This window comes from Sinocyclocheilus grahami, unplaced genomic scaffold (genome assembly GCF_001515645.1).
Source record: "Sinocyclocheilus grahami isolate Dianchi unplaced genomic scaffold, SAMN03320097.WGS_v1.1 scaffold1641.1, whole genome shotgun sequence".
Classification (NCBI taxonomy): domain Eukaryota; kingdom Metazoa; phylum Chordata; class Actinopteri; order Cypriniformes; family Cyprinidae; genus Sinocyclocheilus; species Sinocyclocheilus grahami.
In genome coordinates this window covers 127,253-140,266 of record NW_015506820.1, presented here as the reverse complement: position 1 = coordinate 140,266, position 13,014 = coordinate 127,253, and the positions used below count along the sequence as shown (strand labels likewise).

At 37.2% G+C, this 13,014-nt stretch overlaps 2 protein-coding genes across 21 annotated transcripts in view; one reads left to right on the top strand and one right to left on the bottom strand.

Annotated features, from left to right (window-relative positions):
* Positions 1-6,620: 6,620 nt before the first annotated feature.
* Positions 6,621-8,846, bottom strand: LOC107571720 (ribosyldihydronicotinamide dehydrogenase [quinone]-like). 2 transcript variants are annotated; one of them, XM_016258057.1, is made up of 6 exons: positions 8,745-8,846; positions 8,489-8,656; positions 8,246-8,376; positions 8,052-8,165; positions 7,851-7,952; positions 6,621-7,011 (listed from the first exon to the last, which is right to left on the bottom strand). In XM_016258057.1, the coding sequence occupies exons 1-6, from the start codon at positions 8,746-8,748 to the stop codon at positions 6,712-6,714; spliced, it is 819 nt and encodes a 272-aa protein (XP_016113543.1). In that variant the 5' UTR covers positions 8,749-8,846; the 3' UTR covers positions 6,621-6,711. The 2 variants fall into 2 exon arrangements, with proteins under 2 accessions (XP_016113543.1, XP_016113542.1); XM_016258056.1 differs by having other exon boundaries at positions 8,489-8,683; positions 8,745-8,816.
* A 321-nt stretch (positions 8,847-9,167) lies between these two features.
* The window catches only part of LOC107571722 (midasin-like), a 36,944-nt gene continuing 33,097 nt past the window's right edge, over positions 9,168-13,014 (top strand). For 6 of the 19 annotated variants that reach the window (XM_016258061.1, XM_016258069.1, XM_016258062.1 and 3 more), the window contains exon 1: positions 9,169-9,979. In XM_016258061.1, the coding sequence (XP_016113547.1) occupies positions 9,890-9,979 (90 nt within the window). In that variant the 5' untranslated portion in view covers positions 9,169-9,889. Of the gene's footprint in view, positions 9,980-13,014 lie in introns of all 19 variants that reach the window. The other 13 variants (XM_016258080.1, XM_016258077.1, XM_016258072.1 and 10 more) reach the window with 5 other exon arrangements.

Sequence of the window (13,014 nt, the reverse complement as noted above, 5' to 3'; positions counted from 1 at the left end):
ATGATTTCTGAAGGATCATGTGACACTGAAGACTGGATTAATGGTGGCTGAAAACTCAGCTTTGCATTACAGTCATTCATTACATTTTAAAAGACTGAACATTTGATCTAATTATTGCACCCATGATAAGCATCATAGACTTCTTTTAAACCGTAAACTGTATGGTAGTGTACAAAAAGTCATTTGAAGTTTATTTTTAAATATTTAGTATTGCATGTGCACAAATGGAGTTTATTAACTTAATCTCGTCATTCAGTAATGGAAAAACATCCTGTATTTCAGCACACTACAGCGGCTGAGTTGCTGTTCCATAAATTAACTAAGATCACGCATACGGGGTGTACATCAAAAAACATCTTTCGCCTCCAGAAAGAAGCACGGCTGTGAAATATGCACATGTGGTGAGTGCCATCGTGTGAGGAAAACAGACTTCAGGCCATGCCATTGTGTTCCAGGTGGTTCCAGTTTCAAGCCTCCCCAGTGTGCTTTCTCAGTGCCATGCAGGGCTGAATGCAGTGTGGGGGATGGACCAGCCCTCCATCTGACATCAGGAGCTCATGTGCTGGTTATGTTAACTCAATGATAGAGTTTATTGAAGATGGGAATCTATTCGACATCCAGCTTGTGCTATTTATGGAAACTCATCCTCATTGGTGTTAAAAAAACGTAAAACTGACTTATGTTGTTCTGCCTGACTCAATAAGCCTTGCATTGTAATTAAATATATAATTATTGTGTTACAACTGTGACCACATAAACGGAACATGAGGGTGTGTAATTGATGACAGAATTGTAATTTTTGTATGAATAATCCCTTTATAACAGTATTGAAAACAATGAATAACTGAAATGAGTGAAAACAATACTAACACTTCCTGGTTTAGAAAGAAATGTTTCCATTATTTGTCAAAAATGTTCTCATCATTTGTCCTTTAAATAATCCAAATTACAAATTTGGTATGACTGTTGTCACTTGACTTTCTAAAAGATCAAAAATCACCATCAGGATCTATTAAATGAAAGTCAGTGCATGAGTTTAAATGACTTCATCTAATAACCCTGAGGACAGAACCCACAATCATGTCAAGCTTCCACATTTTTCCCAGAAGGACAGTCTCTTTAGCGAGGAAGCTCCTTTGATTTACTGCAAACACATGGCGGAATACTGTGTGCCGTTTTGAAGTCTCTAATTGGCTCCTTGTTTTGGGTCATGGAAACATGATATAAGTGATTCCTTATGGATTGTGCACTGAAAACACAAAACAGAACAATCCCATCATGTGCTTTACATCTAAATCTAAGATGTAATTCATCCATTGTCAAACACCAAATAATTGATCAATTTTCACACTCAGTTTAATTCTATTAGTGGTCTCAGGAAAAAATTAACATCATGTTTTACAAAAATAAATTGCAGAGCTCACAAAAAGCCTTTTATTCAGATGCATTAAGGTGCATCTTGGGAATTTAACATGTAATCTATTGTTATATCTGTTCTGTGTTTATAACTAACTAGAATCTATCAATTGTCACTTTCAATATTTATTAGTATTGCACAGTTCTCTCTAAACAATATCCTGTGCATTTAAATGCTAGACTTGCTTGTGGTCTGCATGTGAGAGTTTTGAGAATGGCTGTTATGGACTGGCACATCAAGGTGTGGTGAATGCAAAAACTGCACTACGCCCAGGAGACTGTGCATCAAGACTGTCACCTAAACCACAAATGCTTCCCTTGCAGAGCCCACATAACCGTCTTGACTAAGACCTGTCAACTGTTTTTTTTTTTTTTAAATAAAAAACATGAAACTGAGCATTGTTTAAGACTGTGAAGTTTGCAGCAAGTCTATTTTGAAGTCCATGACCATTGCTTAGTGAGAGATCTCTTCCAAACAAAATGTATTCCTCTCATTTCTTGTTTAAAGTTATCGGAAATGTGGTTTTCCATACAGTAATTTGACATATGGTTAAAAAACCCCACCTTGTGAACAGGGTCAGAAGATGATTTGTTTAAACCATATGTCAACAGAGTCATCAAAGTTTAGCTATGCATTCCAGCATGTGTGTCAGACAGACAATGATTTATAATCTACTCAAAACTGAAAATAGTTCCTAAAGTGTATTATTACATTCAAGCATTTATGCATTTAGCAGAAGTTTTTATCCAAAGCAACTTACAATAGAGGGACCAAGCAATTCATCACAGAGCCAATAATATTCATAATATACAATGCCAGTGTTAGTATGAAGCTATTTAGCAGTTTTTGTTTTGTTTCTAGATATTTCTAAGCTTTTTTTCTTTATTTCGTTTCAGTAATGTTAGTACTTATTTTAAGTTACCATTTCATACCAGTCACCATTTTAATTTTTTCATCTATGTATATTTTATTTAAATTAATAAAAACAGTTTTAACACTGGTCTTGCATGGTGCATATCAACCAGAAATGGACCTAAAAAAAACTTAGCAGACAAACTATGATTTGCATTGCTTTTGAAACGGCTTCTAACTAGACCATGCTAACTAACCACACCTTGAACCTGGGATATTTGAGCAGAAACTCAATGTCACCACAAGAGGTCACTGTGCAGGCCTGATTAGTTTTTCTGTCTAATAAGGAATGTTTGTAAAGGAATACTGAACTGCTTACTGCACAGTACACACTGCTTTTAATAATAGTAGGCGAAATAGCACACACATGTAACGATAAAAAATTAAATTAGTAATATGTTAAACTGGTACTACATGATTAAATTTTGCATATGGTTTATTCTTCACACTGGAGCTGGAAGCAAGACAACTAATCATATAAAAAGTAAAAGTAATATACTCAATGTTTCAGAGATTGCATGGCTACCTGTTTCCAGATTACTCTTGATTACCCATAGGATCTGTTTTAGTTTAAAACAGTATAAAAATGCAGCCGGATTTCAAAGCATTATCTACAAACATCTGCTGAAGAATTTTGCTGCAGAAAAGGACATGCCCCTAAGGAATTTCCACAGGAAATGGGAAATCAGTGCACAGCTGGGACAAATACCCTTCGGAGAATAAATAAACCCAATTTATGAGCCCTGAATAAATGTGCCATATTAAGGTGCTGCTTGTTCTGAAACAGAACAAACACATTTGTTTTTGATATTTGGTGCCTTAGAATTGCTTTGATAAAAGCCCCTAGGGGGAGACCACTGAAGGAGCAACACAATAGAGAAATCCTTGAGTAAGGAGCACAAAATTAACTTCTGTCTTGGTTTCTAAATGCCCCAATATTACATTAAGGTATAGTTCACCAAAAAAAACAAAAAAATTATAATAATAATAAATCTGTCATTTACTCCTCCTCATGTTGTTTCAAACCTATAAGACATTGGTTAATCTCCAAACCACAAATTGAAATTATATATTTTTCTGTTTCTGTCCCTCCATTAAAAGTCCAGGTAACCAAAACTGAAAAGATCCAAAAAGCTTGTAAAGGCAATCAATATGAATTGAGCAGTTAATCAGAGTCTTTTGACGATTTGTTATCTAAACTCAGTTTTCATTCAAAATATCTTAATTTGTGTTTTGAAGATTAAACTACGGTGGTCGAGAGAGCTCAACACGCTGCCACTTCAGAAAACACTTGCAAATAGAAAAAGCACCAGCAAATTAAGATAACATCATCAGTTTGACAGCACATGTGCTACAAATACTCGCAACACAAACAGATACAAACACGGGCTGCAAATGCGCACAACACAACCAATTAAAGAAACGCGCGTATTTGTTTGTGTTGTGAGCATTTGCAGCGCGTTTCTTTATTTTGTTGTGTTGTGAGCATATGCAGCGCGTGTGTTGTCAAATTGATGAAGATATTTTCTTAATTTTTTCAGGTGGTTTTTCTTTAATTTTTTGGCGCATAATAATCTTAATGTATCACACCACCCAATACGTTGCTGTTGTGCAGTCATGTTAGCTATTATCTTCAAAATGACTTATGAACATAAAAAAAATTAATTATAATTCTTTATAAATTTGAAACTCATCCCTATACCAAATTCCCAGGTTCCAGGGTCCCATCTGGCGCTGCGTCTCCAGCTTGACAGCACATGTGCTACAAATACTCGCAACACAAACAGATACAAACACGGGCTGCAAATGCGCACAACACAACCAATTAAAGAAACGCGCGTATTTGTTTGTGTTGTGAGCATTTGCAGCGCGTTTCTTTATTTTGTTGTGTTGTGAGCATATGCAGCGCGTGTGTTGTCAAATTGATGAAGATATTTTCTTAATTTTTTCAGGTGGTTTTTCTTTAATTTTTTGGCGCATAATAATCTTAATGTATCACACCACCCAATACGTTGCTGTTGTGCAGTCATGTTAGCTATTATCTTCAAAATGACTTATGAACATAAAAAAAAATAATTATAATTCTTTATAAATTTGAAACTCATCCCTATACCAAATTCCCAGGTTCCAGGGTCCCATCTGGCGCTGCGTCTCCAGCACGTGCGTGCCACCCTCAGATTTCTGAGCCAAGTGCATTTTGAATGCAGCTTCCAAAAGACAAAAATAGCCTAATAATATTTTTTATATTTGATACACCTGTGTGATTATATCGTTCAGTGCAGCACAGCATCAGCTGCTTAATCCAAATCTGTGCTGGCTGGCGCTGAGCCAGACGCGTTTTTACAGTGCTGCGCATTATAACCAATCACACACACGATTCTATTGAGTTTATGAATGCAATGACCAATCAGAGACGTTCAGATGAGTCATCGCTGAAACGCGGTGTTTTGCTCTCATCAGAAACAACAGTGCGTAGCCTATGTGCGTACGAATGTAAGTAAGAGATTAATTTCACAGTGTAAAACAGAATTTTGCTGCAGAAAAGGACATGCCCCTAAGGAATTTCCACAGGAAATGGGAAATCAGTGCACAGCTGGGACAAATACCCTTCGGAGAATAAATAAACCCAATTTATGAGCCCTGAATAAATGTGCCATATTAAGGTGCTGCTTGTTCTGAAACAGAACAAACACATTTGTTTTTGATATTTGGTGCCTTAGAATTGCTTTGATAAAAGCCCCTAGGGGGAGACCACTGAAGGAGCAACACAATAGAGAAATCCTTGAGTAAGGAGCACAAAATTAACTTCTGTCTTGGTTTCTAAATGCCCCAATATTACATTAAGGTATAGTTCACCAAAAAAAACAAAAAAATTATAATAATAATAAATCTGTCATTTACTCCTCCTCATGTTGTTTCAAACCTATAAGACATTGGTTAATCTCCAAACCACAAATTGAAATTATATATTTTTCTGTTTCTGTCCCTCCATTAAAAGTCCAGGTAACCAAAACTGAAAAGATCCAAAAAGCTTGTAAAGGCAATCAATATGAATTGAGCAGTTAATCAGAGTCTTTTGACGATTTGTTATCTAAACTCAGTTTTCATTCAAAATATCTTAATTTGTGTTTTGAAGATTAAACTACGGTGGTCGAGAGAGCTCAACACGCTGCCACTTCAGAAAACACTTGCAAATAGAAAAAGCACCAGCAAATTAAGATAACATCATCAGTTTGACAGCACATGTGCTACAAATACTCGCAACACAAACAGATACAAACACGGGCTGCAAATGCGCACAACACAACCAATTAAAGAAACGCGCGTATTTGTTTGTGTTGTGAGCATTTGCAGCGCGTTTCTTTATTTTGTTGTGTTGTGAGCATATGCAGCGCGTGTGTTGTCAAATTGATGAAGATATTTTCTTAATTTTTTCAGGTGGTTTTTCTTTAATTTTTTGGCGCATAATAATCTTAATGTATCACACCACCCAATACGTTGCTGTTGTGCAGTCATGTTAGCTATTATCTTCAAAATGACTTATGAACATAAAAAAAAATAATTATAATTCTTTATAAATTTGAAACTCATCCCTATACCAAATTCCCAGGTTCCAGGGTCCCATCTGGCGCTGCGTCTCCAGCACGTGCGTGCCACCCTCAGATTTCTGAGCCAAGTGCATTTTGAATGCAGCTTCCAAAAGACAAAAATAGCCTAATAATATTTTTTATATTTGATACACCTGTGTGATTATATCGTTCAGTGCAGCACAGCATCAGCTGCTTAATCCAAATCTGTGCTGGCTGGCGCTGAGCCAGACGCGTTTTTACAGTGCTGCGCATTATAACCAATCACACACACGATTCTATTGAGTTTATGAATGCAATGACCAATCAGAGACGTTCAGATGAGTCATCGCTGAAACGCGGTGTTTTGCTCTCATCAGAAACAACAGTGCGTAGCCTATGTGCGTACGAATGTAAGTAAGAGATTAATTTCACAGTGTAAAACAGCTTCAGTGATTTTAATGGGAGTGTCTCTGGCTAGAATGAATGAAAATGTTCTTTTGATAATGGAATTGTTCTTTGCGCTCTGTATAATGAAAGTGTTATTAGTAACTTACACTATTAAATTCACATTAAATACAAAGTCAGTCGTAACAGTAAAAATATTTTATGGCATGACACCCATAGGCTATCTGGTACTTAAGTAAAAAGTCGGGTTTTATGTGTGGTTAATAGATTACACTATTACTAAACCGTGGGGCTAGACAAATGAATTACAATACTCATTCAAAACACGAACAATTTATTCATGTCTAAATTTCAGCATGGAGACCATTAAACAGACATGGCCACATGGGGAGAGCATTGCACCAGGTCTCACACCCCAGCTTTCATCTGGTTGTGGGGTGGCAGAGGTTTCTCCAGGTGGTGACCCACAGTGAGACCAAAATGAGATTCAGCATGTTTCTCCCGGACTTCAGGCTTGAGCTGAAAGCCTTCCTCCTCATCAAAGATGTCTACAGGTGGGAAGGTGAGAGGCGCCTCATTTAGGAGACCTTGAAGACGAGCACACCAGCCTTCCAACAGGCCTTCACGAGCCTCAGAAGAGAGATGTGTGGGTGCCCAGAAGATCTGTGGAGCAAGGACCTGGAAGCCACAATAGTTGAGGACACCATTCTACAAAGGAAACGGTACAGAAGTTGCAGGTTTGTATGAAATACAAACTCAATTAACACTGCATTCCAGGGTTCATTGCTTTGCTCTTTGTAGGGACAACAAATATTTTGCAGATCCAATTATAGGGATTGTCACATGATTAAACATGTACAAATAATCTATGGGAGTTAAGCGGCCATGTACCCTCTGAAATTTTATTCTGAAGGGCCCTTTGAAGTCTGAAGAAAAAAAAAATAAACCACACACTTCCATAATGTACTTGAAGTGCCCTATTTTTGCGCTTATACTAAAAATGATTCTTTAGTACTTAAGTTTAAGATCAACCAAGCGTACTCAACTGTGCTATTTTGGGACGCCATGAATGAACTAAACTGCACTTTTAACATACTATGAATTTAAACAGAATTGGAGTTACCACTTTTAGTACACTTGAACCAATCTTTCATACACTAGTACACTCAAGTAATGACTAAATTAATTTTTTTAATTCAGAGATAGTATGTTACAAGCGCATTTTAGTTAATATTCATGGTGTTCCAAACTAGCAGTTGAATACACCAAGTTCATCTTAAGTTTCTTAAATACTAAAGAATCATTTTTAGTGTATCAAGTACAAAATTAGTGCACGAAAATGGAGCACTTCAAGAACATGGAAGTATACATTTAACCTGGGGTGGCCAGTTTTGACCACTTCGGTTTGGAATAACCCTTTAATATGGTGGCTATGATAGCTCTCATTTCGAAGTACCGTTCAGAAGAGGAATCATCCCATTTGGAACACAGCATAACTTAGACTGACAAAAGTTAGAATAAAGGAATGGAGGGGATTATGTTCTTACTTGAATTGGCCACAGAGTAACATTCATGTCTCCATTGATCCCATTGGAGCTGAACATGGTCTCATGGGAACCAGTAGTGAAGGATAACATGGCTTTCTTGTCCTGACATGAATTAAACTCAAATTATACCAATATTAACAGCCCACTCAAATTGCATTAGAGAGCAGCCAACATTTGGGGTTTATGATGTGCAGGCCTCACCCTGAAGATGCCCTCACTGTAGCGCTTTTCCAAGGTGTATGCAAAACCAAGTGTAAGAACCCGGTCCATCCAGCCTTTCATGATGGCAGGAACAGAGAACCAGTACATGGGAAACTTCGAGAAATTGACAAAAGTGGTCAAAGACTTACAAAGACCCAAAAGGAAAAGAAATATCAAAAAGAAGAATGTCATACCTGAAAAATGACAAGATCTGCTTCTTTTAGTTTCTTGTGCTCATCTACGATATCAGAAGCTAGTCTCCCCTCCTGCCAGGCCAACATGGTCTCATTTCCATAACAGAAATGCTCTGGGTTCTTCACTGCTCCTAAAAAAAAAAAAACCCCAGAAAAATCGTGCAATTACTGCCACTGAGCTCTGATAAGGCACTCGTTCTTGGTTTAATATTTTCTAAACGAACAAAACACTGCCTCCCACACCAGTAATATCCTCCTCTGTAGCCGTGGCCTTGAACTTCATTTCATACAGGTCAGACACAAGCACGTTACAGCCCTGTTTCTTCAGCGCGTCCACAGCAGCATCTTTAACAGCCGCATTGAATGATCCTGCGCTCTGGTGCGCGTAGACGATCAACACTGTCTGTGCGGCTGAAAAAAGAACATTAACCGAAGAGACTAAACAAACTAAATAAAGCGGAACAAAATACATTTGAAATAACAACAAACAAACACGTACCCATTATGTTTGTCACCCACAGGTCTCAAAGCATCCACTAACCACCAACACAACTGTGAACTTGTTTTAAAGTGTCAATCACCTGTGCACAGCTGAATCAATTTACTGATCAATTAGTGCTGGCAGGCCACCCACAAACATTTACGACAAAAATAAATAAATAAATACAATTTCTTCATGGGGTTTCAATTGATTAATTTCTTTTATTTTTTTAAACAATTTTTTACAATAAACTTGCATCGCAGGTTTATGTTTTTACCACTAGATGTCAACATGCACCAGCAACTGAAGCTACAGATGCATCTACATCTATAGAACATGTATGATAAAAATTAAAAAACGAAATTGATTTGGTAAGTCAGTTTAGATAAATACCGGATAAATACTAACTCTTTTTCTTTCTTTACGGCCGGGTAATGTAGCCTATTTGGCAACAATTTTCTGCTGAGAAAATAACAGCTGTTTTGTCTCCTCGTCTTGGTGCAGTTTGTTGACTTTTTAAACGGGCAAGGATGGGAGATTTGCTTGAGACCAGTAGTCTGGTTTATTATATTTCCCCCCAAGCAGGACTTTTTTTTTAATCTTCAAAATGAAATGTAAAAGTTTATTATTATTGCGAAAGATGTGTATGACTTTAAGAAGTGCAAGATACGGTTTCTGTTTTTAGCACCAGACTCCCAAGATTAAAAATAGCGTGCGAGCCCTCAAACTCCCCCAAAAGACGCTCGAGTCTATTCGCGCCCCAATACTGAACTAAAGCAAGAGAAGAAACGTTTTATCCCAGCCGTTATACTGACAATCACGCAGTTACGTCCCAACTTTCTGAGCAATTAAACTCTAGATCATTTACAGCCATTTTGGCAGCTCCTCAGAGGCGACACGTGTGTCATGAAAACGCGTTTGCGCTCTCAGCACCGGTGACTCTTCAGTCTTTCACAGTACAGCACTAGGAAGAGTGCAAAAAAGACGGATGTAACACAATGAACCGAGTAGTGAACGACACGACGTAGCGTTGCTGTTTTTTGGTTAGAGTTAGAAACGTGCTTTCTTTTTCTTATGCCTTTTCTGAAGGAATAATTCTCTTAAGGATCGGTTCTCACGCGTAAAGTAGCGTGTTTCTCAGAAGGATTTATTGAAGGTTACCAATGGGGTCTCAAGGGCCAGGACGTAAAAGAACCCCCAGCAAAAATGGGTTGACTGCTGAGGAAGATGCCCTCAACGTAATCGCAAAAGAGGTAAATTAATCTCCCAAGGGTTAAGCTAATGTAATGATCTAGTTGCAGATGAGCATGGTTCAACTCTAGAGAAAAAACATGACAATCACATGGTTCTACATCCTGAGTTAGTTTATTAAACCAAAGAGCTCTACACAGTTTCACGAGTATCTAATTAACATAACAACAGTCTATCTAAGGTAAAGTCCCTGTTTATGCCCTCATCTGGACCTGCATTATTAATATATTATTCTTTTTTGTACAAGCTGTAGACTCTCTATTTCATTTCCTCTCCTATTCGTAAAGTCTGCTTCCTGTCTGTTTGTTTTTAGTACCTAACTAAAAGTTTCTGGGCTGTGTTGATCAAAGGTGTTATTTTATTGTATCATGGCAGTAGGCTAATGTATTTGAAAGTGCTACCAGTCTCCAACATAGACTGGGTTTGATGTGCTTGAACAGGTGCTGGGTTCATGGTGGAGAATACCTTGATTAGACTGCTTAGGAAGTGTTTTTTTCCCAGTTAGATCTTCAGCAGATGTATATGATGTTTCTTCATTGTACACCCATAGTGAAAAGCAATGACTGTATGTGAAGTGCACGTGTTTTCATAGACAGTTAAACTGTATATTTAGCAAATGTTTCATTCTATTAATAGTAAGTGTCTCTGTTTGACACATCATGCTCAGTGGTTGGCAGGAGAGAGGCCTTCTCACTCTACTGTCAGCATGAACTGCCCTCTCAGTTTAGAGTGTGAAATGCAGTCAGAGAAGCATAGGTATATTTGTGTGTATGCATGTAAACATGTCTCTGTGTTTACATGATTCATTTTTATTTATTTAATGTGTGATTTTAGGCTAACTTCTGAATTACAGTATGAAACACTTGGTATGTGAATGCATAATCAATAAGCTAAAATGTTTAATAAATACCCAAGTGACAGGATGTGACTTTGTGGCTGTTGAATAATCATATGCAAAGTCTTTTTATTCTCATTTTCAACAACAGGACAGGCTAACGATTTTATTTTATTTTTTAATTGAAAGTTGCCTAACTTAATATTTACCCACTTCTAAATGGGCAGCTTGTTTTCTGTAGCACATTGAGTTCACCTTTTGTAAGTGAGCACATGGATAAAGAGAGATTCAGGTGAAACACACCCATGTTATCAAACGTCCATTTAGGAGGCCAAATTCAGTTTCACATTTGCATAATTTTTGCATGAACGCTAAAAGTCTTTTTCTGATCCAACCTGTTTCTCTTGAAATCGAAATCATTTTTGCATACTTTTTTGCATACTCCCATGTGGCTTTGCAAGGGAGCTTTTGCAAATTTAAACAGCTAGGTCACGCAAGGTCTTATTAGAGCTTCTCTCTGAGCAGGTTTAGTTTCAGTTAGAGATACTGTGGTTTTAACCCTTTCAAGCCTGCTGTAAAGTTTGAATGCCTTCACAAATAAGCTACTTATTTATATGTTCCGACTTTTTAGAGCCATTCTGTCTTCTTGCCTGTGTTCCATTGTCCCACCTTAACTTACCTGGTACCTGCATTTGTTGCTGATAGGCTACCATCCAACACTTGCTGGTCTCTGACAAGCTGGTATGTTGGCCCTCATGTGTTCGTTGATTCTGTAATAAGAGCTTTAAAAATAGAAGGCCCACAGAGACCAGCTGTTAGTGCAGCTTCAAGACCAGACATGAAGTTTCAGGGGGGCATTACAATGAGCAGAAGTAGGGAGCAGAGGCATCTGATAATGGATGCTGATGATATCTGCATCAGTAATCCTCAGTGGCTGTGCTTTTCTGGTGCTCTATAATGTAGCTAAGTTGTTAAATGGGAGATAGGGCCACAGTAGAACATGAGTCAGTGAAGGATTTCCTGTAAAACAATTTCAACAATGGCTACTCAACACTTTGATTCAGTGTTCTGTTTGTCCTTCTACTTACACAGATGCACATTGTGGAATCTGGTAAGACAAACTCATGTCACAAATGGATTGCTTTCAGCTGTTATGTGTTTGGTTCATGACCACATTCCCTAAAGTTTTGGCACATACTAAAAAGTTTCATTCAACAGCAATCCTCGTTTGACTAGATAAGGCATTTCATTTTTTTAAAGGCAGGCCAACTCCAGATAAATGTCTATGATGATTCATGTTGATATGTGTTCTTAACACAGTTTGGGTATACATCCCATAACTTGTGTGTTGTGTCACTGTAAATGCTGATTACAATGGCACCAGTAATGGAATTCCAGGCAAAACTGTTTAAGTATACAGTATAAAATGTATGTGAATTCATTCAGTCAGTACCAAAAGTCACAGAAAAGACATTTATAATTTTACAAAAGATTTCTATTACATGTTAATGCTGTTCGTTTAACTTTCAATTCATGAGTCCTGAAACAATTGTCATGGTTTCCATAAAATATTTAGCAGAACAGTTGTTTCTGAAATTGATGATCCCATATCAGAATTATTTGAGTAATGGCTGCTCAAAGCCGAGTAATGACAGCTTTGACATCACAGAAATATTGTTTTATTATAATCTAATACACTTGATAATTTTTTAAAATATACATAGAAAATTGCTCTTTTAATTTATAATAATATTTTACAATATATCTGTTTTTACTGTATTTTTGCTTAAATAAATGCTGCCTTAGTAAACGTAAGAGACTTATTTCAAAACTTTAAAAAAATCAGTAGGCCCTATTTTTTTAAACCATGCATGTCTCTAAAAGATTTTACTTGGAAAAAAATAAGTGTTTCCTGAGAAGTCACACTCTTCTCTGTGATACCCCTGTTCTATGTAAACAGCACAATAAATACATAAATAAATAATAAAGTGTCATTGGAGCTGTGTTTTTCGATGATTTTATCCAGAAAACTAGTCAGTTAGAAACACACTTTGTTTGTGAACCTGCTTACTGTTTTAGGAAGTGATTCATGGAGTAGCTACACTATCAGTCTGTGTGATTGTGTGTTTGAGTCCAACATAAGCAGGACAATGGCTTGTCAAAAGCTCATTAGTCATTATGACTGCCAGTGTTATTTCAAGC